Raw genomic sequence first — 26,161 nt, 5'->3', positions numbered from 1 at the left:
CACCTTTGATTCCCTAGTCCCCAATAAACTCATCTACTCTCAATTATTAGCAAAGTGATAAAAGGTGACATTGACAGTGCTATCAAGCACCAATAAACCTGTTCAGTTTGGGTTCTGGGCTACTCAGCTGCTGATCTCATTACAGCTTTGGTCCAAAGAAGGACCAAAGAGCTACATTCCACAGGTGAGGCTAGAGTGACTGCCCTTGACACCAAAGTAGCATTTGACAAAGTGTGGCATCAAGGAGCCCTGGCAAAAATTGAAATCGGGGGAAACTTTTCACTGGTTGGTGTCATACCAAGCAGAAAGGAAAATGATTGTGGTTGTTTAAGGCCTATCATCTTAGCTCCAGGACATCACTGTAGGAGCTCCTCAGGATGATGGCTCTCAGCCAGCCATCTTTAATTGCTTCATCATATGACCTGCCCTCCATAGCGATCTTTGCTGATGACTGCAGTGTTCACAACCATTCGGGGCTCCTCAGGTTTGGAAGCATTCCTCGCCCACATGCAACGAGACCTGGACAACATTCAGGCTTGGGTTGATAAGTGGCAAGTTATATTTGGCTTCACACAGGTGCCAGGCAGTGACCATTTCCAACAAGAACAAATTTAACCATTTCCCCTTGACATTCAGCAGCATTACCAATGCTGAATTCCCAACTATCAATATCTTGGAGGTTAGTTACGGTTGATCAAAAACTTAACTGAACCAGCCATATAATATGGATATGGATACAAGAGCTGAGAATTCTGCAATGGGTAGCTCACCTCCTGACTCCTCAAAGCCTGTCCACAAGGCACAGATCAGGAGTGTGATAGAATACTTCCCACTTGCCTGGATGAGTGGAGCTCCAACTGCACTCAAAAAGCTCTACAGTCCAAGACAGCAGCTTGATTGACACCTCATCCACTATGTTAAACATTCTCTACCCCCTCCACTGATGCACAGTGGCAGCAGTGTGTACCATCTACAAGATGCATTGCAGCAATTCGCCAAGTCTGCTTCAACAACACCTTCCAAACCCGTAACCTGTACCACCAAGAAGGGCAAGGGCAGCAGATGCATGGGAACACCAGCATCTGCAAGTTGCCCTCCAAGCCACTCACCACTCACCACCCTGACTTGGAATTATATTACCATTCCTTCATTGTCGCTGGGTCAGAATCCAGGAACTCCCTCCCTTACGGCACTGTGGATTTACCTATGCCACATGGACTGCAGCAGTTCAGGAAAGCAGCTCACCATTACCTTCTCAAGGGCAGTTAGGGGTGGGCTGTAAATACTGGTGTTATCAATGGCACTTACATCCCATGAACAATTCTAAAACATAATTATTCTCTCACACTGGCTGCTCTTCTGGTGCAGCCCTCATCTCTCCTTCCTTAAGACCAAGGGATGTGTACTTGAAAGGATATGGCAGACAACTATTTTCGGCAACCAGCACCATATCTGGTTGGACTACATAAAGCACTATTGGATCCTGCTGTTGTGTGCTAAAACTGCTTACTATTCCAGCATCACCCTGGAATGCAAAGGTAACCTTGGCTTCCTTTCTTTACTGCAATCCACATTCTTAAACCCCTCTCCCGTCTCCTCCACTTCCACCTTCAACAATAATGTGAGGAGTTCAGGGAATTTTTTGTCACGAAGATGAGACTATTCGATCAGCGTCTCCTGCTACGTCCCTCCCTTCAACTAACCCACTGGGCCAAACTGCCTCTAAAGTCCCCTCTACCCTATCCCTTACCTCATATCTTTTTTGATGTTCTCTCCTATCTCTTCCCATGCCCTCTCTGAGCTCACCTTATCCACAAGACTCACCTTATTTTCCCTTGACCTTATTCCCACTAATCTGCCCACCACCCAACTTCCCCTCCTGGTCCCCATGTTAGCTGATATTGTTAATGGGGTTCTCCCTTCAGGTGTTGTCCCTCAATTCTCTAAATCTGCTGTCATCATCCCCTCCTCAAAAAGACAGTCATTAAACCTACCATCCTCGCAAACTATCATCCCGTCTGCAACTTCCCTTTTGTCTCCATGAAAGTGTTGTTGCCTCCCAAATCTGTGCCCATCTTTCTCAGAAATCCATGTTTGAATCCCTCCAATCAATTTTCCGCCCCTGCCAGAATTTTGACCCATTGACTTTTATTGGCCTTGTTCTAGGTTGGGACCTACTGTGACACCACAGACAAATTAGGTAGCTTTAACCCTCCAGAATGACTGGAACAGTGGGAGGAGCTGGGGGTTAAATTGTAAACGAGAAATAGAAAACGTGCCATAAGTATGCCAACTAATAGTTTAAATGGGACAGGATGGGATTGGGCTGATAAAACACACTCACAAAATGGGTTGATAATTATAATATGTTAATTATAATATGTTAATTAAGCTGTGTGCCTCAGATTTTGGTGGCCATTTTGATTTACAGCTGTGGGTTGGGTTTCCCAGGGCTTGGAACACACAGCAGGTAACAGAAGTGGGCATTGCCAAATCCAGCAGCCAATTTCTTTTCCAGCACTGCTTTTGGACTGGGAGGAACTGGAGTGCTTCCTCCTAGCCTCGCAAGATAACCTTCAGGGATCTACCTCCCTCCCTGTGGTCACCAGACTGCTCCCAACAACCTACAAATGCATTGTCCTTGTCATAAAATCTCCCATGGCTTCACTCCTTCCCTACTCTAACTGCCTCAAGCCTTATAATCTCCTTCCTCCACCATTCCCTTTCTTCTGACTCCATCCTCTTGTGTACCCCTCCTCCATTTTCCCCATCATTTGGCAGCTGTCCCTTCAGTGGCCCAGTTCCTACTCTTAAAGCCCTCTACCTCACCATGTCCTTTTCCCTCTTTAAGACCCCCCTTAAAACTGATCACGATTATCAAACCTTTGGCCATTTCTCCTAATCTCTACTCCTTTGGTTCAATATCTATTTTCTTTGTATTTTTTATTCTATGATAATGTGCTGTATAAATGCAAGTTATGGGTGTGCACCGATAGCGACAAGTTTGTGGAATGAATGTAATGAGAGAAGAATGATAGACAAACCAGACAGGGAGCGAAAGACTGAAAAAAGTGAATACAACATAGTTGAGAGAGAGAAATTTGAATACAGATGTCTATGTGTAATACAACTATTAGTGTATACATGCACCTGAGTCATAGGAAAAAGGTTAGAAATAGAATTGAGACTTTTTTTTTTAATAGTGCTTTGATTTGACAGATTTCAAATGTCTTTGTTTCATACTATTTTATGTCTAGCTTGTTCAGAAGGTACTGTTCAATATGGCTCATAATTGTATCCATGAATTAGTTATAACTCTTTGGAGTAAATTAGGAACACTGCAATTTAAAACAGTTAGAAAACATCTGCACCTTTGGGCTAAATAGACAGGTGTATATTGACTAGGTCCTGTAGCAAAAGGATAAATTGAGGATGTAAGGGAGAAGTTTCTAATGAATAAAATAATCCCAATAGTCAGTGCACTTGTGTTGGCTGTCTCTGCAAAATAAAGGCAGGAGGCTGAGCTTTGTTATATCCTGGTCTGATGGAAAGTTTTGTAATATGCTCCAATACAGATTACATAACTTTTTAATCTGAGATAGCAGAAAATTAAATTGCTTTTCCTGAACCAATACTGGGTGACAAGCTGGAGGAACTCAAAGCCTTTCTTTGACCTTGGATTTAATGAAAATGCTAATGTCAGAAGCTGGGTGTTAGCCAGTATGTGCTTAATGTCTACATAATGTGGCTTCTAGCAAACACATCATGTTGGTCTGTGTTTTTTGGGACTCTGATTTGGAAAGGGTTGCCTCCTGCTTTTACATGTAGGTATACTGGGCTTTGCTGTGCACTGTGACGAATTGGCTGCAAATGTGTGCAGAGTAGTAGACTCGCCTTCACTGAAATTGGGTCCCTTGCCCTAACAGCACAGCTGCAGACCCACAATCCCATGGATCAATTGTATTGTTGGCTCAGTGAAGCTCAGCTCACTTAGACTTGGGTGCAGCAAATGGAGTGGGAATCTCACGTCTTCCACTTGCTCTAGTTCAGGGTAGTGTAAGAATGTGTTTCATGTTTTACTGTGCTAATCAGTGGTTGTATCTTTTAACATTTTATTTAGGTGTAGAATAAAAAAACCAAATAAATGGTACAAAGCTAAAATTTTGTGCCACACTGTCAGGAAGATATAATTTTCATAATGTTATTGGAATTTATTATAAAGGAGAGTAATAGTGGGGCCTATGTCTGTGGGTCTATGTCTGTGTGTGTGTGTGTGTGTGTGTGTGTGTGTGTGTGACTTAATTGAATTAAAGGCAACTGGAAGCACTGTGCGCTCCCTGTGCGGGCGGGGGGGAATCCCAAAATCGAGAGTGTGCTCTTTTGCGCATGCGCACGGAAGAGTGCACTCAACTCCCTGAGGCTAAGTGCTGATTCAGGGAGATCGGCTGCACATGTAAAAAAGATAAGAATAGAAAAATAACATTTCCCTTACATGTACCCTCATGTGACAATGTCACATGAGTTGGGACATGTCCATAATTTTAACAAAATCTTTATTAAAATTTTTTAAAGCGTACATGAAACCTCATCCCGCCGGTCGATGAGGTTTCATGTTTTTTCTAGTTCCCGCCGGGGCTCCTGGCCTGCCCACCAACCTTAAGGTTGGACGGGCAGGTCCTTTAATTACTTAATTGACCCTGTCAATGGCCTCAATTGGCCACTGACAGGTCGACGGGCGCGCAGCTGATTTCGCTGTGCTCCCACCTTCCTGAAAATTTAAATAGTGCACAGTGACGTCGGGAGTTCCCCCCCAACGTCACCGAGCATCATTATACCCGTTGGCGAGCAGGCCCGGCCCCCGCTCGCCGACGTGTAAAATTCTGCCTGTTAAGTCAATAAACATAGGTGTAAAGGGAACATTTACATTTTTAAATAAAGCAGACTAGATTGATTTCAAAGGAGGGGTGAAATGTTTCACCTAGCCAGGAGGAGTAAAGAAACAGCGTGTTTATTTTTCCCAAAGATTACTGGTAAGGTTGGTACCATGAGAGATTTTTATTATTAGAAAGGTAAAGTCCAGGGACATAGTGAAACAATGGGAATTTGCATTCAAAGGGGACATATGTATAAAGGAACAAAGGCTGTGTGTAAGGGCAGGCATTCTAAAAACTGACAAGTGTGAAAAGCCTTCAGCATCTACGCCTGAAGCTGCTGTCTACAAAAAACTGAAGTTAAGAAAACTCACTTAGATTTTAAAAAACCCAGGCAATGAAACAAGATAACCTGAACAATCCAATTCATTGTGTCTTACTGTTGCCTTAACAAAAGTGTAACTGGGAGTTAGATTAACTCGGGGATTTAGAAGTTATCATAGTAGTAATTTGTAGATCTATGTGCGTACTTAAAATAATTTATTCTATTAATAAAGGTTTAATTTAGTTTTGTAAGAAACCTATAAGACTTGGTGGTCTTGTTACTACTGAACTCAAGGCACGCATCATGAAATTTATACAAATTGCAAAACAGTTGTGGCAGTTGTTTCAAGTTTCTTTTTGGGATTTGAGCAGCTCAGCATTTGCCATCAGCTGTGCCATAACACATACCTTGAATAACACTTGTGGATTTCAATAATCAGATGAATTTGCTGTGGAAATAATTATTATGTAGATCATGGGAAATGGCTTTAAGATTATTGTGGAAATCTGCATTGAAAATATTCAGTTCACAAGGAGGGCAATGATTGAGGAAGGTCACCATCACAATCAGGGTAACTGGATAATAAATGTGACCTTGTCCATGTTGTGCACATTCCATGATTTGGAAATTGAAGATAAACATTCTTGATATTAAGCATCTAAACTCAGGAGTACTGTAATATAGGTTAGCAGCTAAACCCCTTGAGAAAGGGCTTTGACTATGTTCTAAACTTGTCAACACAGATTGGCAAGTAGCACAGAATATTTTGAGAAAGTAAATTAATCCCTTTGATTTCAGTATTATTTAATCAATGTGCTCAGTGGTAGCTGCCTCCATTTTTTGTTTGGTGTGCATTATTGGGGTAAATGTTCAGTTTCGTGTCCCTGCCATAGAGTATCTGCACAGGCATACATCAGTCATTGGAGCACATTCTGCACACTGTTTTCCATTCATTAATCTGAAAACTTAAGCTGCGGGTATCAAAGGTGAAATTTGATCCTATTATATTCCATTTAATGGCAAATACTTAAGACATTGTGATTAACCAAGAGTGGGAGCAATGATGATCTGTATTCTGAATTAACTTTAAGGTTGGGGAGAGGGTGCCTAGTATCCTAGGAGGAGGTCATCCAAATCTTTTCAGGCTTGGAGCAAGTGATTGATGCATTCCCCTTTATCGGAACCATTGGTTGTCTATCTAAGGCTCTTCTTTTTTGTGATGTTGGAAGTACCAATTGTGTGTCCCACCATTGTAGCCAACACATGGGTCCAGTTGACCTTGGATGAAAATTGCTCCTTTTTTCCATCTACTCAATAGAAATGCCTAGGAATCCTTCCATAAATACATGGATAATTTGGAAGCTTGGTGCTTCTTTTGAAGAAAAATTTGATTCAGCCATCTGTTATAAGCATTTATGTTGACATTTGACAAGATTTCCACAGTCCAAAGACAAAATAGCATCAAGATGGGAGTGTGTGTTGTGAGGAAGATGCAAAGTAGCTTCAAGAGGATTTGGACAGACTTAATGAGTGGGCAAGAACATGGCAGATGGAATATAATGTGGAAAGATGTGAAGTTATTCCCTTTGGCAGGTGGAACAGATGTGCAGAGTAGTTCTTAAATGGTAAGAGATTAGAGAGTGTAGATGTACAAAGGGATAAAGGCAAAATACTGTGGATGCTGGTAATCTGAAACAAAATCAGAAAATGCTGGAGAAACTCAGCAGGTCTGACAGCATCTCTGGAGAGAAAGACAGAGTTAACATTTTGAGTCCGTATGACGCTTCTTCAGATGTACAAAGGGACCTGGGTGTCCTCATCAATAAGTCACATGCAGGTGCAGCAAGCGATTAGGAAGGCTAATGGTATGTTAGCCTTTATCGCAAGAGGATTTGAGTACAGGAGTAGAGAAGTTTTGCTTCAATTGTATAGAACCTTGGTTAGACCGCACCTGGAGTACTGTGTGCAGTTTTGGTCCCCTTAGGAACGATTTTATTGCCATGGAGCAGGGGTGGGGAACCTTTTTCTTATCAAGGGCCACTCACACAGACAAAATCAGTCATGGGTCTCACAGACACACACACACACACAGACACACAAACCAACTTGCTTAATTTTTTTCTAAGAGAGAATATAGAAACGTTCAATTCACCCACTGTTTTTTTGCGATGGCTGAGTTTGCTTTTCCTTAATGAATAGCACAGCTTCTGTATCTTAATCACAGCACTCCTGAAATTCAACTCAACTTTTTGCTTGCTTTCCTTTCCCATTCTCTTTCTCTGTCTTTCTGTCTCTCTCCTTTCCCATTTTGTCTGTATCTCTCTGTCCCTCCCCTTTCCCACTCTGTCCCAGGTGTCCTGCTCCCTTTCTCCCCCGCCCCAGGTTACTCACAATTCACCGCCTGATCGGCAGCCGGCAGCTTCCTGTCCCTGCCCTGCGCTCCTGCTTCCAGATCTCGAGCCTTGCTTTCTCTGCACAGCCTGGGCCTTGGGTGACTGCAGCCAAGGCTTGGGCATCAGAACATGGCAGCGGCTGGCCCAGAGCGCAGCATGCGGGGGAAGCAGGGAGGCTAGATTTTGAAATCCCCCTGCGGGCCGGATGAAAAAGTTCAACGGGCCAGGTGTTCCCAATCCCTGCCATAGAGGGAATGCAGTGAAGGTTCACCGGGATGGTGGGACTGTCCTATGAAGAGAGAATAGGGAAACTGGGCCTGTATTCTCTAGAATTTCGAAGAATGAAAGATAATCTCATTGAAACCTAGTAAATATTCAAAAGGATAGACAGGGTAGATACAGATAAGATATTTCCCCTGGCTGGTGAGTCTAGAACCAGGGGACACAATTTCAAAATAAGGGGGAGGCAACTTATGACTGAGATGAGGAGAAATTTTTAGAGGGTTGTGGATCTTTGGAATTCGCTACCCTAGAGGACTGGGAAAGCTCAGTCACTGAGTATAGTTAAAGCAGAGATTGGCAGATTTCTAAACGCCAGTGACACAAAGGGATAAAGGGATGGTGTGGGAAAAAGGCATTAAAGTGGATGATCAGCCAATATCGTATTGAGTGGCCGAGCAGTCTCGATGGGCTGAATGGCTCCCTGTTCCTACTAAGTACAATTTTACTGGATCTAATTGCAGCTTCCAGCTCTCGGTTTATCCTGGGTCCTAATCACATTTCTTATGTTAGCTAACACCTGCAGACCTTCTGATTTGCATGTTTTAAACCAATTGATTCTGCAACTGTGCCATAGTAGTCTTCCTACTTAACCTGATTTTTCAGGTTTTACTCTTTTAACAATGTAGGGAGGATGCTGCAATTGAAGTCCATTTACTTACACAATAGCCAAGCTATAAATATTGTACAGACTCCCAGCAGTAAGGTCCTCTTTTTTTTTGTGACATTCCATTATCATACAGAAAAAATGTAAAAATCTGGATTACAGGAGTTCGGTAACTCTATACAATCTGTTTCTTGAATGAGAATTATGTTTGATTTAGCACAATATTGGTCTAAAATTATTGACAGTATAGCAGAAATTAACACAACTGTTAACTGCAACCCCATTGTGGAGGTGGACCGTTCTCAGCCCAATACATGGCACTAGACATCAAACTTCAAAATGCTGCAGTAATCTACCTTCATTGTCGCAGAAAAACATGTGAACTGCAGCCCCTGGAATTCAGGTTTGCAAACATACCTGACATCGAAGGTTAGAAATCCAGCTGGCCAAGTTTTTGGGTTTTGAGATAGTGGACTCTTCTCTTAACAGCTAGTTTGTTTCCATCAGTGAGCCACCCCAGAATATATTTTGAAAGGTAAGTTCAAAAGGCCTTACCCATGCCAACCAATGCCCCTCTACCCACCCTCATTGCCCCTCATAACCTCCACGCCAAGCCTTGCCCCTCCACCCCTCTCCCCAACCATGGCCCCTCATACCCTCCATAGCAATCTATGGCACTTCCATGTCCATTCACCCAGCATACACTTTGTACAGAACCACTGAACACTATAGTAACAATAGCATGTGTGAAAAAGCTTTAAAAAACAGCTACTCATTCATAAAGATTACTTTTACTACAGCCTCATAAAAGTGTCAGTCATCCAGGCCCTTTAAAGTATCAATAGCAGAAACTGTAAACAGTTGAGACCTCTATCTTATGTAAATAAAAATTGTACAATTGTCAGAATAGATCCTAGAATAAGAGCTGTCAATCAAGATGTGTTTTCTCTGGGGCATAGCTGTTTCAACAGACTAATGGATGTCTGGGCTTTCCACCAAGAATGACCTGAACTCTTAACCTATGAATAGATAAGAATCCATACACCTTTTGAAGGAGAGGAATATTACACTAGGAAGAGAGAACAAGACAGTGTGATTAGATTTAGATTGATATAGCAATGAATCAGCACAAGTAGGACAGGCCAAAAGGTCTGCTATGATGCTGTGGTACAGTGATGTCATTCATATACTGATACTAATGTAGAAGCCTGATATAAAATACATTATGTTAAGTCTGCTGCCTGTTTAGGCATAAATATTACTTTTAGAATGTAAACAACATGTGTTCACTTCACTGGAATGCTACCTGTAATAACAGCACTAAAAGCACTTCCCATAAATTGTTGATGGGCACAATTTGTGGCAGTTAAGTTTGACATGTTAAAACGTAAGATTTAACACCCTAACAGCAGATTGTGCATGGGAGGGAAGTGATCCTACAGGAGGAAAATGCAAAACTAGGGTTGAAAGATGAGAATTTCCTGAATTTGGATGTCACTCTGTGCTACTTTCATATGCACCTTTACTGATGTGCCAATATTCCTTATTTATATTGAAAGCCAGAAGAGGGAGGTGGAAAATGGAAAATATCAGGTTTCAGTTTGGTATATGAAGAACGATTAAAGCAGTGCTGCAACATGAGCAATTGAGGGGAAATGTGGGAATTAAAGATAATTGAAGACAGTCTAGAATGGGGACTATGCCTGAGAGGAAACAGGGGGTTGGTGTTGGAATTTAGGAGGGTCTCAAAGCTAGTGTTAGTGGCTCCTCAGAGATAATGAGGTGTGGGTTTCCCTGAAACTGCATCGTGGCTTCTTTTGTTCACAGGGTCACAGACAGACATAGGTTCAGCCATTTTAAGGATCTTTGTTTAGTTTTAAAAATTTTAGAAATAGCAATGAGGAAATCTAAATATCTTTTATAAAAATATACAGGGCGAAGTCTCGGTCCCTCATAATACAGAAAAAAGAGACAAAGTAAGGCAACAGCAATGTCAGAAGGAATGTGAGAATGGTAAAGGAACTGTTGCTGGAAGATTTTTTCGATGCGTGAGCAATGTTGTAGCAAATGAGCTGTACTGTACACTCCTAACACTGTAAAATAGTGTATCCTCTAATTCACGTGATCACCCTTATGGGTGATCATCCAGTAATAGCAAGCAACTCATACAGTATATAGGAAAGGGAATTTACAGAGATTCGGAGGTGGCGGGGTGGAGGTGAAGCATAGCTAAAGCTATAATAAATCTTGAGCACTTAGAGTATGAGGGTAGTTATAAAATACATGAGAACCTTGAAAAAATAAAAGAAGAGTTGAAACAGAGGATGAGCACAAGGTAGTTAGTATTCTGAATGATTATTTCCTGTAAGAATTCACAAGGGAAATCATAGGCATAAGTAGTGATAATCTAGATAGAATTGCTTACTTTGATAATGAAATGAAAGACCCCCACAGATTTAGAGAACTCAAAGCATGCAGATAATATTTATCAAGCAGTACCAGGAGAAAAAAAGGAGAGAATCACAGAATGATAAGCACAAGTAGTGCATTCAAAATTTTTTAAAAAATTCTTTCATGGGACGTGGGCGTCACTGGCTAAGCCAGCACTTTTAATGCCCATCCCAAATTGTGCTTGAGAAGGTGGTGGTGATGAGCCACTTTGGTCCATGTGATGTAGTTTGGGAGGGAGCTCCAGGATTTTGACCCTGTAACAGTGATATAGTTCCAAGTCAAGATGGTGTGTGGCTTGGAGGGGAACTTGCAGGTGGTGGTGTTCCCATGCACCTGTTGCCCTTTCCTTCTAGGTGGTAGATGTTACAGGTTTGGCAAGGAGCCATGGTGATTTGCTGCAGTGCATCTTGTAGATGATGCCCACTGCTGCCATTGTGCATTGGTAGTCAAGAGTGTGGATGTTGAAGTGGTGGATAGGGTGGCAACCAAGCAGGCTGCTTTATCCTGGATGGTGTCAAGCTTCTTGAGTGTTGTTGGAGCTGCACTCATCCACACAAGTGGCGAGTATTTGAGCACACTCCTGACTTGTGCCTTGTAGTTGGTGACAGGCTTTGGGAGTCAGGAGGTGCGTTATTCTCTGCAGAATTCCTTTTCCTGTTCTTGTACCCACAGTATTTAAATATGGCTGGTCCAGTTCAGTTTCTGGTCAATGGTAACCCCCAGGATGTTGATAGTGTGGGATTCAGCAATGGTCATATCATTGAATGTCAAGGGAAGGAAGTTGAATTCGCTCTTGTTGGAGATGGTCAGTGCCTGGCACTTGTGTGGCGAGAATGTTACTTGCCACTTGTCAGCCCAAGTCTGAATGTCATATGGGCCTTGCTGCTTATGGGCATGGTCTGCTTCAGTGTCTGTGGAGTCACGAATGGTGCTGAACATTGTGCAATCATCCGCGAACATCCCCACTTCTGACCTTATAATGGACGGAAGGCCATTGATGAAGCAGGTGAAGATGGTTGGGCCTAGGATACTACCCTGAGGAACTCCTGCAGTGATGTCCTAGGATTAACAACCACAAATATGAGACCATAAGGCATAGGAGCAGAAATTAGGCCATTCGGCCCATCGAATCTGCTCCGCCATTCAATCATGGCTGATAAGTTTCTCAACCCCATTCTCCCGCCTTCTCCCTGTAACCTTTGATCCCCTTACCAATCAAGAACCTATCTATCTCGGTCTTAAATACACATCTTCCTTTGTGCTAGGTATGATCCCAACCAGCGGAGAGTTTTTCCCTGATTCCCATTGACTCCAGTTTTGCTAGTGCTCCTTGATGCCACACTCGGTAAAATGCCGCCTTAATATCAAGGGCAGTCACTCTCACCTCACCTCTGGAGTTCAGCTCTTTTGTCCATGTTTGGACCAAGGCTGTAACAAGGTCAGGAGGTGAGTGGCCCTGGCAGAACCCAACCTGAGTGCCAGTGTGCAGGTTATTGCTGAGTAGGTGCCTCTTGATAACATTGTCGACGACCCCTTCCATCACTGACTGCTTAAAAATTCTTCTCATGTTTTCTCTGCTTTTGTTAATGAACTTAACTCTGTGTCTTCTGATTATTGATCCTTCTGTCTCTGAAAACAATTTATATATACTATCAAAACCCATCATGATTTTGAACATCCCGATAACATCTCCTCTTAACTCTGCCCTAGCTTCTTCAGCCCCTCTATGTATAAACTTGGTTATCATTCTCATAAATCTCCTGCACTCTCTTCAAGGCCTTGTTATCCTTCCTAAAGTGTGGTGCCTAGAATTAGCCACTATACTCCACCTTGTGCCTAACCAGTGATTTATAAATGTTTAACAGAACTTCCATGCTTTTATACTCTATCCTTCTATTTGTAAAGTCAAGGATCCCATATGTTTTGTTAACAGCTTTCTCAAATTGACCAGTCACGTTCAAAGATTTGTGTATGTAAACTCCAGGTCTCTGCTCCTGCGTCCCCTTTAAAAGTGTACCATTTAGTTCATATGACATCCCCTCATTCTCTCTACCACAATACATCACCACACTTTACTGCATTAAATTGCATCTGCTTTATATGAAATTAGTGGTCTCAGCACAAACCCAGGGGAACACCCTGTATTTCCCTCCAGTCTGAAAAACAACCGTTCATTATTACTCCCCGCTTTCTGTTCCATAGCCAATTTTGTATCCACACTGCCACTTCTCCTCAATCCTGTGAGCATCAATTTTGCTCCTAAATCTATTATGTTGTAGTTTATCAAATGTCTTTTGAAAGTCCATACGCACGTTAACCATACAACTTCAACCTTCTACATTACTTCATCAAAGACCTCAATCAAGTTAGTCAAGCACATTTTGCCTTTAGTAAATACTTACTGTGATTTAAGTGACAATTTTTGTCTCAAATTATTGTCTCTAAATATTTCCCACCACCAACGTTAGGCTGACTGGCATTGAGTTACTGGGAAAACAACAGATACAAAAAGGAATTATGTTGAGGTCGGGAGGTGAAATTGTTGAGTGGGGTACCTCAAGCAAGCGACACTAAAGTTTCTAATCTACCTAAGTGATTTGGAGTCAGAGACTCAATGCAATTGTTTAAATTTGTAAATGATATCAAACTAGGAAGACTGATTTGATTCTGAGTAGGTAACTTGAGTTGCACAGAATATGTAAATGAAAAAACTCTAGCGGACATATTTAATGTAGACAGTTATAAATTACTGCGTGTGAAAAAAAATTGGCAATGTGCATACCTGTGAATAACATTGAAATGTTTAAGGGTATTACTAGGAGAGATCTGGAAGTGTATCTAAGTACAACATGTCAAACCACTGCAAAGTGGCAATCAAGAAAACAAGTAATATGTTTGAGTATAGAGCCAAAATAGTAGAGTGCAAGTCGCAGGATATGGTGCTTTAACTGTACAGGTCTGAGTTCTGTATCCCGGACTGGTCACCAGGTTCATGTGCGAGACTTTCAAGTGCTGGAAGCACTTCAAGTGTCACAGGCCTGAGTTATGAGGAAACATTAGAGAAACTTTGGCTTTTTGACCTTAAACAAAAGTGAGAGGTTTTTTTTAGTGAGATTCAAGATAGCGAACAGTATGGAAAACTACTTTATACCAAATTGAGAGAGCAAGACAGGGAAACTCATTGAACCAATTAAAAGAAACACATTTAGGATTGATGTCAAGGCATTTTTTAGTGTTCAAAGAGACCCTAAAGTATCTGGTATCCAATCATTTTTTTAAAATGACTCTTTGGCATTTATCTCCATTACTCAATTTGCGGTGTGGAGGGGAACTAAATTTTGTTTTTGGTGATCATGTGAAATCAGAATTTCCCAATTCATAATTGAATTCAACAAAAGGCTGTATAAAGGTTGGCCAGTCTGTTATCGCCCATTTTACACTTGCCGAAAGTAAGATTTTGCCCCCGAATAGAGTTTTACTTAGACTTATTTAGCTCCTCCAGCCCTATGCGGGACAATGGGCAGCAAGATTCCCCCACTGGCCCCAGTCCATCGCAATTTCTTTCACTCCAGCTCAGGTGCTATTACACTCGTGAAGGACCTCCTTAAATGTACTTCACCAAATCCTATTTGGCTGGCCCTGTCTTCTTTTTCCATCTGATGGTGTCCGTTCTAGTGCCCCTCTGGCAGGGAAAATGTGGGGGAGGTGAAATATGTGTCCTGCCAGTCTCAGTTCTCTCTCTCCCATGATGTCCTGCAGGCGCTTTTGACCAGTTCTCTGTAGGCGTGGAATAGAGTAGTGGAGGCAAAAACCACTTGATCATTTAACAAACAATTGGATGGTACAATGTGGAGTCTGCCAATAGTTATTCTGAATTGAATAACTAAAATGAGCTAAATTATTTTCCTCACCTGTATTTATCTTGTGATCTGCCAGTTTTTCAAATTTGGATAACTTTTTAATCATTGCTTTTCTAGTTTGTTTTTATTGGCATATGTGGCTTAATGACCATTAGTACACTTAGGACAGTGGTGCATTATTCAATTTTACATCAGGCAATGCTGTCATGGCTAGTATGGTAATTACCAGTAATAAAACTTCATCATCATTTGTTTATCCACTAGGTGAAATGCTAACCTGGCTTGTTCAGCATTTGGAGTCATAACCTTTCTAGTTATTTTTGTGTTGGACTAGTTTTGCCCAAGCTCTGTTTTTCTCTACATCTGACTGAAATTCATTGTATTATTAAAACTGAATGTGTGCTTTTCCCACTTAGTGGATAAATACTCAGCAGTATAATTCTAGATTTTGCTCTCCAACACTTGGCTTTTGTTTGTTTTTTGTTGCCCTCTATTTGTCTTTTGAGTGAGCGTTGAGAATTTTCCAAACCTGTTGAGGATGATTACACAGTGCCTCAGATGCTTTCAGAATTTCCAGAGTTGAAAAATTTTTGTCTTAATACTTTGTGATTCCCTCCCATGGTCTATCTCGTCAGGTACAGTAATGCAATCTAACCCTGTTTATATAGTGGTAATCACATGGTACAACAGTAGTGGGGAGGGGAGAGCACGGTCTGTGTTCTCACATGGAAAAGCATTAGTTGTAAACAGTGGAAGCTTCAGCTATACACTCTCAATTTAACACAGAAAATATATATACTGAATGTTTTCTTCCTTAAATAAGGGGCAATATATGAAAAATGAGATGAAGTGTTTTGGCAGACTGGATTGTAAATTCAAACAAGCAAGTTGTTGCCCAGAATTAGAATGCTTCCAAATGACTTGCCTGGATTTTGCATTAATAACAATGGTTGGGCTAACAGCGCTCACTGTTAAAACAGAGTAAATCGAACAGCAGCTTCTGGCATGCAAAGTTCTGCACAAAATTCATAAGCTGTTATCAGAGTTGGCACAGTCTTTGCAGGAGTGAGCTACAACAGTCCTCTACGATAGACTTGGCTCAGAAATCAATGCAGTTATGTAATGTTAGGGCTCTTGGCCACTAGTTTCCCTGTAAAGACACCAGAAAAAGTTATGGCTGGTGCGTTCAGGAGAGTGAGTGAACATTTAATGCAGAACAAGTGCTAATTACTTTTAAACAACTTTTCTGGCATTGATAATTAAATTTTATTTGTGTGGTGCCTCATTTCTTCAGCTATTTAGTCTTAGAGACTTAAAAAAAAAATCAATTTTACTTTGTGTGCCTTTTCATCTGTCTTACATAATCTTGTTAGTTTTTTTTCCAATCTTTATTTGGCTTTCTATACAGCAAAGACATGAACATAGAAACAGGAATAAGCCATTCAGCCCCTTGAACCTGTTGCAGCATTGCTGAGTATTTCCAGCATTTTCTCTTTATTACAGTTCATAATTGGCTTTTTGTAAATAATAAACACGTCTCATTACAAGTATTTGATGGTTAAAGTGGAAATGTGTTACTTGCTGTGTATAATGTCTACATACTTAACACCTCAAAGGACATGGGACTGTAGCTATCAAAACAAACTGGCATTGAGTGCGCAAGCATATTTGTGTATACAGTAATTTAGTTCAATCACATGTTAATAGTAAAGACCTTTGTTAGGATTACACTTGAAAATGTTACTTTTTGCTTTATATATACTCATATCTAAATTTGTATACAATATTTTTATATTGGTACACATGTAGTTTCAAATATCAACGAATAGATATTTTAGAATTTTTTTTCTCTTTCAGTTCGGCTCCATGACAGCATATCAGAGGAAGGGTTCCATTATCTAGTGTTTGATCTGTAAGTATTTTTTTCATCTTTGATCATTATTTCATGATTACAGCAAAGTAAAATCAACTTGTTTGTGTTGAGTGTTTTTTACATCACCAGTTGCTCGTGATGTTAGATGTTTTTGAACAGTGATTTTCAGCAGGCAGTTTTAAGCATTGTAGTGTTACTTGATGTTGATAAAAGTTGGTGCGGAAGGGCTCACCATTAAAGTTATGGTGCATTTCAAAAACCGGTCCGTTTTCTTTTACAATAGCACACAAGGACACAAAGTTGTACGCAGATATCAAGCAAACAGATGCTCAGTTTGCCTGTAAATGTGCATAGTATAAAAGACATATGATTGATCCACCAAGCACATAGTGTGGCATTGAATTTTATTAAAATACACTAAAGACAATTTAATAGATAAATTTATTTATTTTAAAATATGTAACTTTTGAATTACTATTTTGTTGGCACCTTTATTTGGGGTGTTAGAAATGTTTAATATGTTGGATAAAATGGCTTGTGAAAACAGTGTTCAGTAAAATTATTTTGAGCAAACTGTAGGAACCCAGTTGCTAGATTGCACAGCAAAAGTGAGATAAACAAAAGCCCAAATAAAAGTAAACTTAGGAATTTATAATAAAGACCTACATTTATGCAGCACCTTGTATGGCTTCAGGGTGTCCCAAAGCGCTTTACAAACTGAGAGCTACTTTAACATGAAGTGTAAACACTGTTGTAATGTAGGAGCTAATTTGTGCACAACAAAGTCCTGCAAATAACAATGAGGTAATGATCAAACAATCTGTTCTGGTGATGTTGGATGAAAGATGAACATTGGCCAGGACAGCAGGAAGAACTTCCCTGGGAGAAAATGATACAAATTCAACGTATAAAAATGTGACAACAGGAAGTCAAGTGGTGCAGAAAGGAAATGTATAAGAGCCTTTTCCAAGGACACAAGTCAAGCCTCAAGACTGATTTGCAGTACATTGGTTTAGCATTATTGTAAAACTAAAATCACTTCACCGTTGAGCTGAACTTGTAGTGCAATTGCACCGGTAGTGCCCTGGCCTAATTACAAATCCTTTTACTGTGACCAAGCTGGCATTGCATTTCAATTCTATCAATATTGTTACTTGAAACATATTGCATCTGCCCAGGCATTTGCCTTTATTATCAGAATGTATCCCATACCACCAGGTTGATTCCCAGCAAGTAGTGGACATTGCATAGCAACCCAGGCACATGCTGATGCATTGGCATCATACTACTAAAATACAAGTCTTCATGCTACCATGCATTGAATGTTTTGCCTTTTTTTAGTAGGTAAATTGGCATTAATTTTCTTTGGCGATACTACACAGAGAAAGTCCAAACCCTCACAGAACACTGCATGATTTACTATCTGACATTTTGCTGTCTGTCACTATTGTGTAGAACAATATATAACAACATCCAGAAAGACTCTTAAATTGATATCCAGCTGGAGTTCAGTTTCTTAGCCACTGGGAAACTTGTGCTCTCCGCTGGTGGCACCTCCTCTGAGGAGGAAGAGACGGGGAGGAGGCCATCTCAATGCAGCTTCCAGGGGAACGACCTGTGGGAGGAGAGGCGCAGGCACAAGGGGCGCAGGGCAGCAGGAAGTCTAAGGTGGAAAGGACTGCAGAAGATGCCACTATCCTGCTGCCAGGGTTTACAGGCGGCGATGCAGCTACCTCAATATGTCTGAGGTGCAGTGCCGAAGGAGGCTCCGCCTCTCAAGGGAGACAGTGACCTCCATCTGTCAGATGATTGAGCCTGAGATCAGCTCCGACTGTGTGGTTGGACACCCCATGCCAGTGGCTCTGAAGGTCACAGCGGCACTCAACTTCTATGCCTCCGGCTCTTTCCAGGGCTCAGTGGGGGATCTTTGTGGAGCCTCCCAATCCAAAGTCCACAGTTGCGTCAACCTGGTGACAGAAGCTCGGTTCAGGCGGTTACTGACCTTAATTCTTTACCGTACAGACAAGGCCAGCCAGGTTGAGCGCGACAGTGGCTTTGCAGCGATTGCTGGGTTCACCAGCATCCAGAGTGCCATCGACTGCACACATGTGGCCATCAAGGCACCAACGGGTGAGCCCGGTGCCTTCATCAACAGGAAGGGCTTCCACTCCATGAATGTGCATATAATGTGATCACAGGATGCAGATTCTGCAAGTCTGTGCAAGGTTCCCAGGCAGCTCCCATGATGCCTACATCCTCAGACACTCCCAGGTGCCGGCGCTCTTCAGTGCTCCAGCCCGGCTGGATGGATGGCTGCTGGGTGACAAGGACTATCCATTGAAAAGGTGGCTTAAGACCACACTGCGCCACCCAAGAACAGAGGCAGAGCAGCGTTATAATAGGAGTCATGCCTCCACAAGGGCTGTGGTAGAGAGGACCATAGGTCTTCTGAAGATGCTCTTCCGATGCATGGACCGTTCAGGGAGAGCATTACAATACTCCCCAGAGCAGGTGTCACTGATAGTGGTTGCATGCTGCACTCTCCACAATCTGGCACTGGCAAGGGAGGGACCCACTGGAGGAAGAGGATTTTGACGCAGTACACAGGCCACAGGTGATGAGTCCAATAGTGAGTCAGGAGAGGAGTATGGTGAGGAGAATGCTGAGGGCGTGGAGGCAGACCTCGGTAACCTCCAGGGAGGCAGGGACACCAGGGATGCCTTGATCCAACGCTCCCTCAGCTCAGCTGCCAAAGATCTGCTTCCATCTCATGCCAGGGCTGCCACCTCCATCCCGGATATCTGAAATGACAATTTCATTTGAACCCAAAGTCCACTCAGTGCCTGTGCAATATAGTTCAGAGCCACTCATGTCCAGCATTACATATTGGTGTGCCCTGCACCAAAAAAAAATGAAACATACTCACGCCATCAGAACAAAAGCAAATTTAATGTTATATTGAATGCATAATGATATTACCATCATTGGTGTTGATGTCTACACCAGCAGATATATAAACCAAACATAAGTGAACAGAAAATCACCCGTGAACTGTCCATCTTGTGCTCATGGTGCCTTTAACTTGCGTTTCAGAGTACCGATTGGTGCCTCCCCCCCGCCACTCTGGCATTGGATATAACCTGCTGATTCTTGATGTCTTCTTGGCCTTGATGACCTTGGCGCTCGTCCTCTGACCAATTGAGTCTGTGCTAGCCCCACATGGGAGGGAGCGTATATACCATATATATGCCATAGGTGGCATATTCCCAATCATTGTAGCCTCATCAGATGCCACGGTTACTGGCAGAGGGGCGGAGAATCTGCTGTCGTCATCCAGAGAGGAGCTCGCAGAGACGACAAACAGCTCAGGTGCGAATGTGAGGTCGCTCTGGACCTCCCTGCTCACCATTGATGGACAGGCACCTAGCTGGGATACTGGGTACCTTATCCATCTCCCACACTGACACTGACCACCTGAGGTCATTACCTGGCCACCTGAGGCTTGCAGGTCTGAGCGCAACCCAGGGACCCCTAATTCTTCCCCTGGAGCTGCTTCTCCATGAGAGTCACCACACTCTAAATGGAAGAGGCTGTGCCTTGGCTATGAGAGTCAACGCAGTGCTCATGCTCTGCATGGGCTCCTCCACAACGGAGACCATGGCACGCAGACCCTCATGGATCTCTGCCAGATCTTCCCGCACATCTCGGTGGACATCCAGCATCTGCCGCCTAATGGACGACTCCAGAGGCTTATCATCGGCTTTCAACTGAACATCGCTCTGGTCCCCAGCAGCCTTCTGACGGCTGGCGCCCTGGGCTCTTTCTGCCCCCGTCTGCACCTCAAGCGAGTCGGAAGTGCCCTTCCTAATGTGCACCGACATTCTAGCCTCCAATCTAATGACCACCGAGGTGCTGGTATCTGTGCTGGTGCCTGGTTCAGAAAGCGGATGTGACGTAGGTGCAAATGAAGCCCCATCGTCCTCCGGCATCAGGGGTGGCCCTTTGGGGTCCAGAGAGCAAGTGCGTGCTGGCAAATCTAAAAGGAAGAACAAGGACATGCCATTTGTTAAAGTCATCACACTGCCACTGCGCATGCCAGGCACCCTGGTGAGACAATAGAGACCTGCAACATGGTGCCATCGTCTTCCCATGATCAATGGGGATGCCAGGTTTGAGGCTCCCTTCAATGAAGAGACTACACTAGAATGGTTGCACAATCTGAAACTCTCACTTCAGTGCACTGCACTCTTTCCATCGCCTGGCACCCCCGCCTCTCCACACCCTGTTGCACATGGAGCATGCTGGCTCTCTAGCTCTAGGGTATCCCGCTTGAATCTGGTGAGCAGCAGCAGGTTTGCCGGGCCTCTACTTGTATGCGACCTCTCTGGTTATGGCTCGCTTTCTCCTGAAAGAACAGAGGAGCATTGATTAGTCCACTCTCTACCTGCAGCGCCATTGCAGCCTGGCCAACCCCAGCTGAGGAACATCTAAGTCACGGCCCTCGAGCCACATGGCATATGGTTCTTACAGTTCCACATGCTATAAGATTGTCTTATCGGCAACCTCGTAAATAGGGCCTGAGCCATTAGCTCAGCATGCAAGCTTGATGCTGAAATAGGGGGCATCAAAGACAGCCAGCAGGATAATGGCTACCCTGATCAGATCATTTCACACTGTATATCACGCAAACTCATGAATGGGCCTAAAGCTGTCACTTTCAGCCCTGAAAAGTGCCCAGTCTACCTCAGAATACTCTGGAAGGGCAAGGAATCTCAAAACTTTGAGCAACAGGTGAAGCTAGCTATTCCAAGCTGCTACTATGCAGTAGCAACATGAGTGGTATTCACCACTAACAGGGTGCTGCCGTTGAGTCAAAAAGACAGTCTGCCTATCACACAAACGAGTAATGTGATATATAAATTTCAGTGCCAGTGTGCTGCTAGGTATGTAGGCCGTACGTCCCAAAGACTGGTGGATCGTATCAAACAGCATGTCCCAACTGTTGTTCACAACAAGGTACAGACCACTTCCAGCCATCCCATGCTTGCAAATTTCAAAACACAGTGTCCAACATTAGATGTGATTTTGCGATTGGACAACATTTGCTAAATAATCCTCAGTGTACTATAAATACGCTGACAACCAATTTAAGATTGTCAGTCAGGCTCGCAGTGTGGCACATTTGTGTGCACTGGAAGCTACATATGTTAATATAAGGGGTCCTGTTCTTTTGCAGATAGAAAGAACATTTACACACATTGCGCCTGTTTGAGCTAAACAAAATAAGTGACAGCCATTCGCTGATTCATTCCTTAGGGCAATGCCTTGACCAATCAGGGTCAAGCTGCCTGGTTTAAATTTTGAACAATGCTTGGCAGTTAACTGTCAGTCACCATCACTGGTATATTCACCATGGCAATGCCTCTACAATCAGAGTCCACTTGCCAACTGATCACTCTCTTCACATACAGCATAAATTGTTGTTTTCCCCTTATATTGCTTTTCTTGCGAAGTGTCCTGATGAGTGCAAGATGGAAAGCTTTGATATGTCTCTTTTTTTCAGCAACACTCTTCTGTACTACTAAAAGACTATCTTTTTTGTTCCTGATCCACCACTGCCCTTAGAAAGAAGTGTAATGTGGAGCTTTTGGGCATGGTCTGGAAAATATATTTTATGTTACTTAAAGGTGTTTACTTCACCTTTGTTAATACTGAACTACTTAAAGAACCTAAAGATAATCCTGCCTGTGACTAGGAACTTGGCAACAGGTCATTTCTGACCCCACCCTAAAACCTAACACATTAACCCTCCCTATTAGTGCTTCCAGATCTCTGTACCCCCTTCCCATTAACTCCAGCAACTTGTAAATCTACCTTCTAACGTCTCACTTAACCAGCGCCTCTTCCCTCATAATGCTGCACCCCTTAACACTGTGGTGAGATTTTGGACCACACTCCAGGTGGTCCCAAATCCGAATTCCACAATTATATCTCATGCTTGTCACTGGGAGCATTCTGAAAGGGAAATAGGGTGGAAGGGGAGTTGGTGAAGTTACCCTACACCTTCTCCCACTTCAGAGACACCAAGCATCATGGGACCTTATCAAAGTACTCCCACACAGCAGCATCCCCCTTCAAACCATTCCCAGTACTCCCTGATCGAAAGACTTCCATCCCCTGTGCTTTTTGACCCCATAAGTTCTTAAGAGCTCCGATAACTATTTCTACCCTACCAGTGTTGGCAGACCCCAGGACAACCTTCCAATCCAATTTTCAGTATTACTTCATTCCTTAAACATAGTTAGAACATGTTCCATAACATTGTAGTTCTTTTTTTTCAAATGCAAGTAAGAAGTAAAAATGAAACAAACCAATAGCAATGAATCACTGATTTACAATTGCTACAAAAATAGGGATGAAAATTGTTACAATATTTGTATCTTATTCTATTTTGTGACATTTGAACTTCCAAACTGAGCATTCCTTTTCTGTTATTATAACAAGACAATTTTGCTTTGAATGAACAAAGGTGAATGTGAAAATTTGATTTGTACACACTTTTGAATCACTCCTACTTCAGGTACTTTACATTTATTGCAAGCATGTTCAGGTATTCTAATTCACAAAGGTAGGGACAAGAAAAGACCGAGAGAGAAAGCAGGAAAATATTGGCCAGTTAACCTAAGATCAGTCATTGGGAAAATGCTAGAGTCCATTATTAAGGAAAGTAGCAGGGCATTTAGAAAATCAAAATACAATTAGGCACAATCAACATGGTTTTGTGAAAGGGAAATCGTATTTGTCAAATTATAGTTCTTTGAGGATGTAACAAGCAGGATAGATAAAGGGGTACCAGTAGATGTAGTGTATTTGGATTTCCAAAAGGCATTTGACCAGATGCCACATAAAAGGCTACTACACAAGATGGTGTTGGGGTGATATATTAGCATTGATAGAGGATTGGCTAACCAACAGGAAACAGAGAGTCAGAATAAATGGATCATTTTCAGGTTGGCAAACTGTAATAATGGAGTGCTGCATCTTGTTGCAGTTAGTTGAGAGGTGGAGAAAGGCAGAATCACTCTACTATCTCTCCCTTGTCCATAATGACTGAGTGAAGTGACTGTTTTCCCAAAGGAGAGCCCATCTCAAAGATACTGTGTTCAAGTGAAAAGTGATAGAGCCTTATTTCACCAGTAAGTTACCCGTGAATTTCCCAGGCCTCCCTTTGGGAGATGAGGCACGAATTTGAAGTAGGTACAGGCCCATTGCAGAGATGCAAGTGCAGCAGCAGGAAATTCCTAGCCTCCTGCCTCAAGAAACGAGACGTTAATGTTAATGCTCGGACCCCTGTGCAACCGAAGGTCTGTGGGTATCTTAGAAGTACCCCAAAGATCGCTGGTGACGTAAGGACTGTGAGAGCTTTTGCCGCTACAAAGCAGCTTCTCAGGTTCTTTTGATGGAGCATGATTCAAAAGGCCTTGAGGCGAATTTCCCTTCTCCTTTTCCAAGCAGCTAGCCTTGCTTGGGAGTTAAGCCAATACCAGGGTTTCCTTCAAGACATGTTAATGCCCCAGGACTGGAAGTACCAGAGCCCCTAGACCTAAACAGGCACAGGCCTTTTATCTGTTGACCAAATTTGTTGCCCTGTTTGTGCTTAAACCTCTGTGGGTTCTATAGGAAGACGTGGGCTATGTGGACAGCAACAGTGTTAGTTTAGATTGCACTAGTAGAGATCTGCAACAAACATGATGGACCAAATAGCCCCCTTCTATGCAGTAAACTTCTATACCCTCAACATTGAGGTGTATGTGAAGTACTTGGGTATAATAGCTAACCAAGTCTGAATAATTAAAGTTGCAAACATAGTTTTGTACAATTATTGCTCAGTATTATCTGCTTTTGAGCTACAATCGTCTGTGCAATAATTGTATTAGGTCCTAGCAAGGCTTCTCATTTATAGTTTGTATTCAAGTTATTGCTGGTGAACATCTAATCTTGATATTCAGATATTCCCTGTATTAAATGGGCACATCTGTCCTGTATATTAGCTGTTTTGCCTTTGTTGAATGCTCAAATTTACCTCAAGGGACATTGCAGCCAGCTACCATCAGATGCCATTGTCACTTTTGTTCCCATAAACATAATTGCAGCCAAAAATATGGCCTTTACCAGCCAAGATGCTTCAAACAATGAATGGTTTCTGTGAGTTTAAAATGCAGAATAAAAATTCTTTCTTATTCACAATTTTATTTCACGTGATTATAGAATTTTAAATGGATTATAAATCTTCATGTGAAAGAGCTGAAGCAAAAGGGCATCAGCTGTGTAGAACAAAGGAACCATCTGTTTATGCTTGGCAGATGCAGCTGAAATGCATGCGTGGGTTCATTTCTTAAAATACATTGCTTGACGTACGAAACACTTAGTAACTTAATCGTTCTTATTTTACACTACTGTCACTGAGGAATGAAGTATGTATTTGTGATGACTACACAACTCTATTTAGTTTTGAGAAAGAGACTATCTAGTGAAAAACTTCCGGTATGTTTTGCTCTCTTGAGAGTTGAGCACATCAAGCTTCAAAGCTTCAAAATTGTGGTGTAACCATAATATGAATCATCAACACTTTTTGAAATAATGCTGGTAATGAATTTAAATCAAGCTTGTACATCTGTAACATAACAGTGTGGGGAAATAATTTTGATTAAGATTGATGGTTTTGTCCAGAACAATGGCCCAGCTCAATGTAGAATATAGTGTACAATTTTAGCCTCTATTGAAAGATAATAAACAAAGATATAGGAGAGGAGGTAGTGAAGGACAGCTAAATAGACAATTGGGATTAAACACCTCTGTTATCAGGAGAGGCTGCTAAAGCTAAGGATGTTTACACTGAAGAAGCCTGATATATGCAAAATGCTGAAAGGCTTAAACAAGGTAAATGTCAATCTACAAACTTGAGAGATATTACACGGGTGGGGGCATGTGAATGGTTGTGGTGGTGGTAGTAAATGTATGAAATGGATTGCCAAAAGAGGTAGCAGGGGTTGACAGTATCAGCAAATTTAAGAAGTGCCTGGTGCAAAATATTTTAGGATGAGAGAGATAGTGTGGGATTTGATGGTTCCTAGAAAATGGGACCAGTCAGATGGACCTCAAAGGTCTTTTCTGATTTGTGAATTAATTGTTGCTAAGATGCAGTAGCCAGGTTGTTCCTACTGGTGGTTACTATCCATTCTGGTACAGTTGTTTTGACAAAAGCATAAAAAATGATAGGCAACTATCATTACTATTCTAAATCAAAATAGAGGGTTAATGTCCAAGTCAGTTTTTTTGGTGGAGGAAGTGATCCAGTTCAGTCCACCTGTCACCTGTTTCCTGAACATAGAAAAGGAGGGAGACACTCAGCCATTCAAACCTGTTTTCCCTTTAGTTAGGTCATGGCTAATCTGTATCGTAATTCCATTTAACCGCCTGGTTCATTGATATCATTGAAGAA

General features: G+C 42.2%; 1 protein-coding gene across 26 annotated transcripts in view; it reads left to right on the top strand.

Annotated features, from left to right (window-relative positions):
• The window catches only part of LOC144681317 (calcium/calmodulin-dependent protein kinase type II subunit delta), a 331,255-nt gene that overhangs the window by 154,194 nt on the left and 150,900 nt on the right, over positions 1-26,161 (top strand). For all 26 annotated transcript variants that reach the window (XM_078543053.1, XM_078543061.1, XM_078543010.1 and 23 more), the window contains exon 4: positions 16,644-16,698. In XM_078543053.1, coding sequence (XP_078399179.1) covers positions 16,644-16,698 — 55 coding nt within the window. The remainder of the gene's footprint in view (positions 1-16,643; positions 16,699-26,161) is intronic.

This window comes from Cetorhinus maximus, chromosome 1 (genome assembly GCF_964194155.1).
Source record: "Cetorhinus maximus chromosome 1, sCetMax3.hap1.1, whole genome shotgun sequence".
Lineage (NCBI taxonomy): Eukaryota > Metazoa > Chordata > Chondrichthyes > Lamniformes > Cetorhinidae > Cetorhinus > Cetorhinus maximus.
This window is presented reverse-complemented; position numbering and strand designations above follow the sequence as displayed.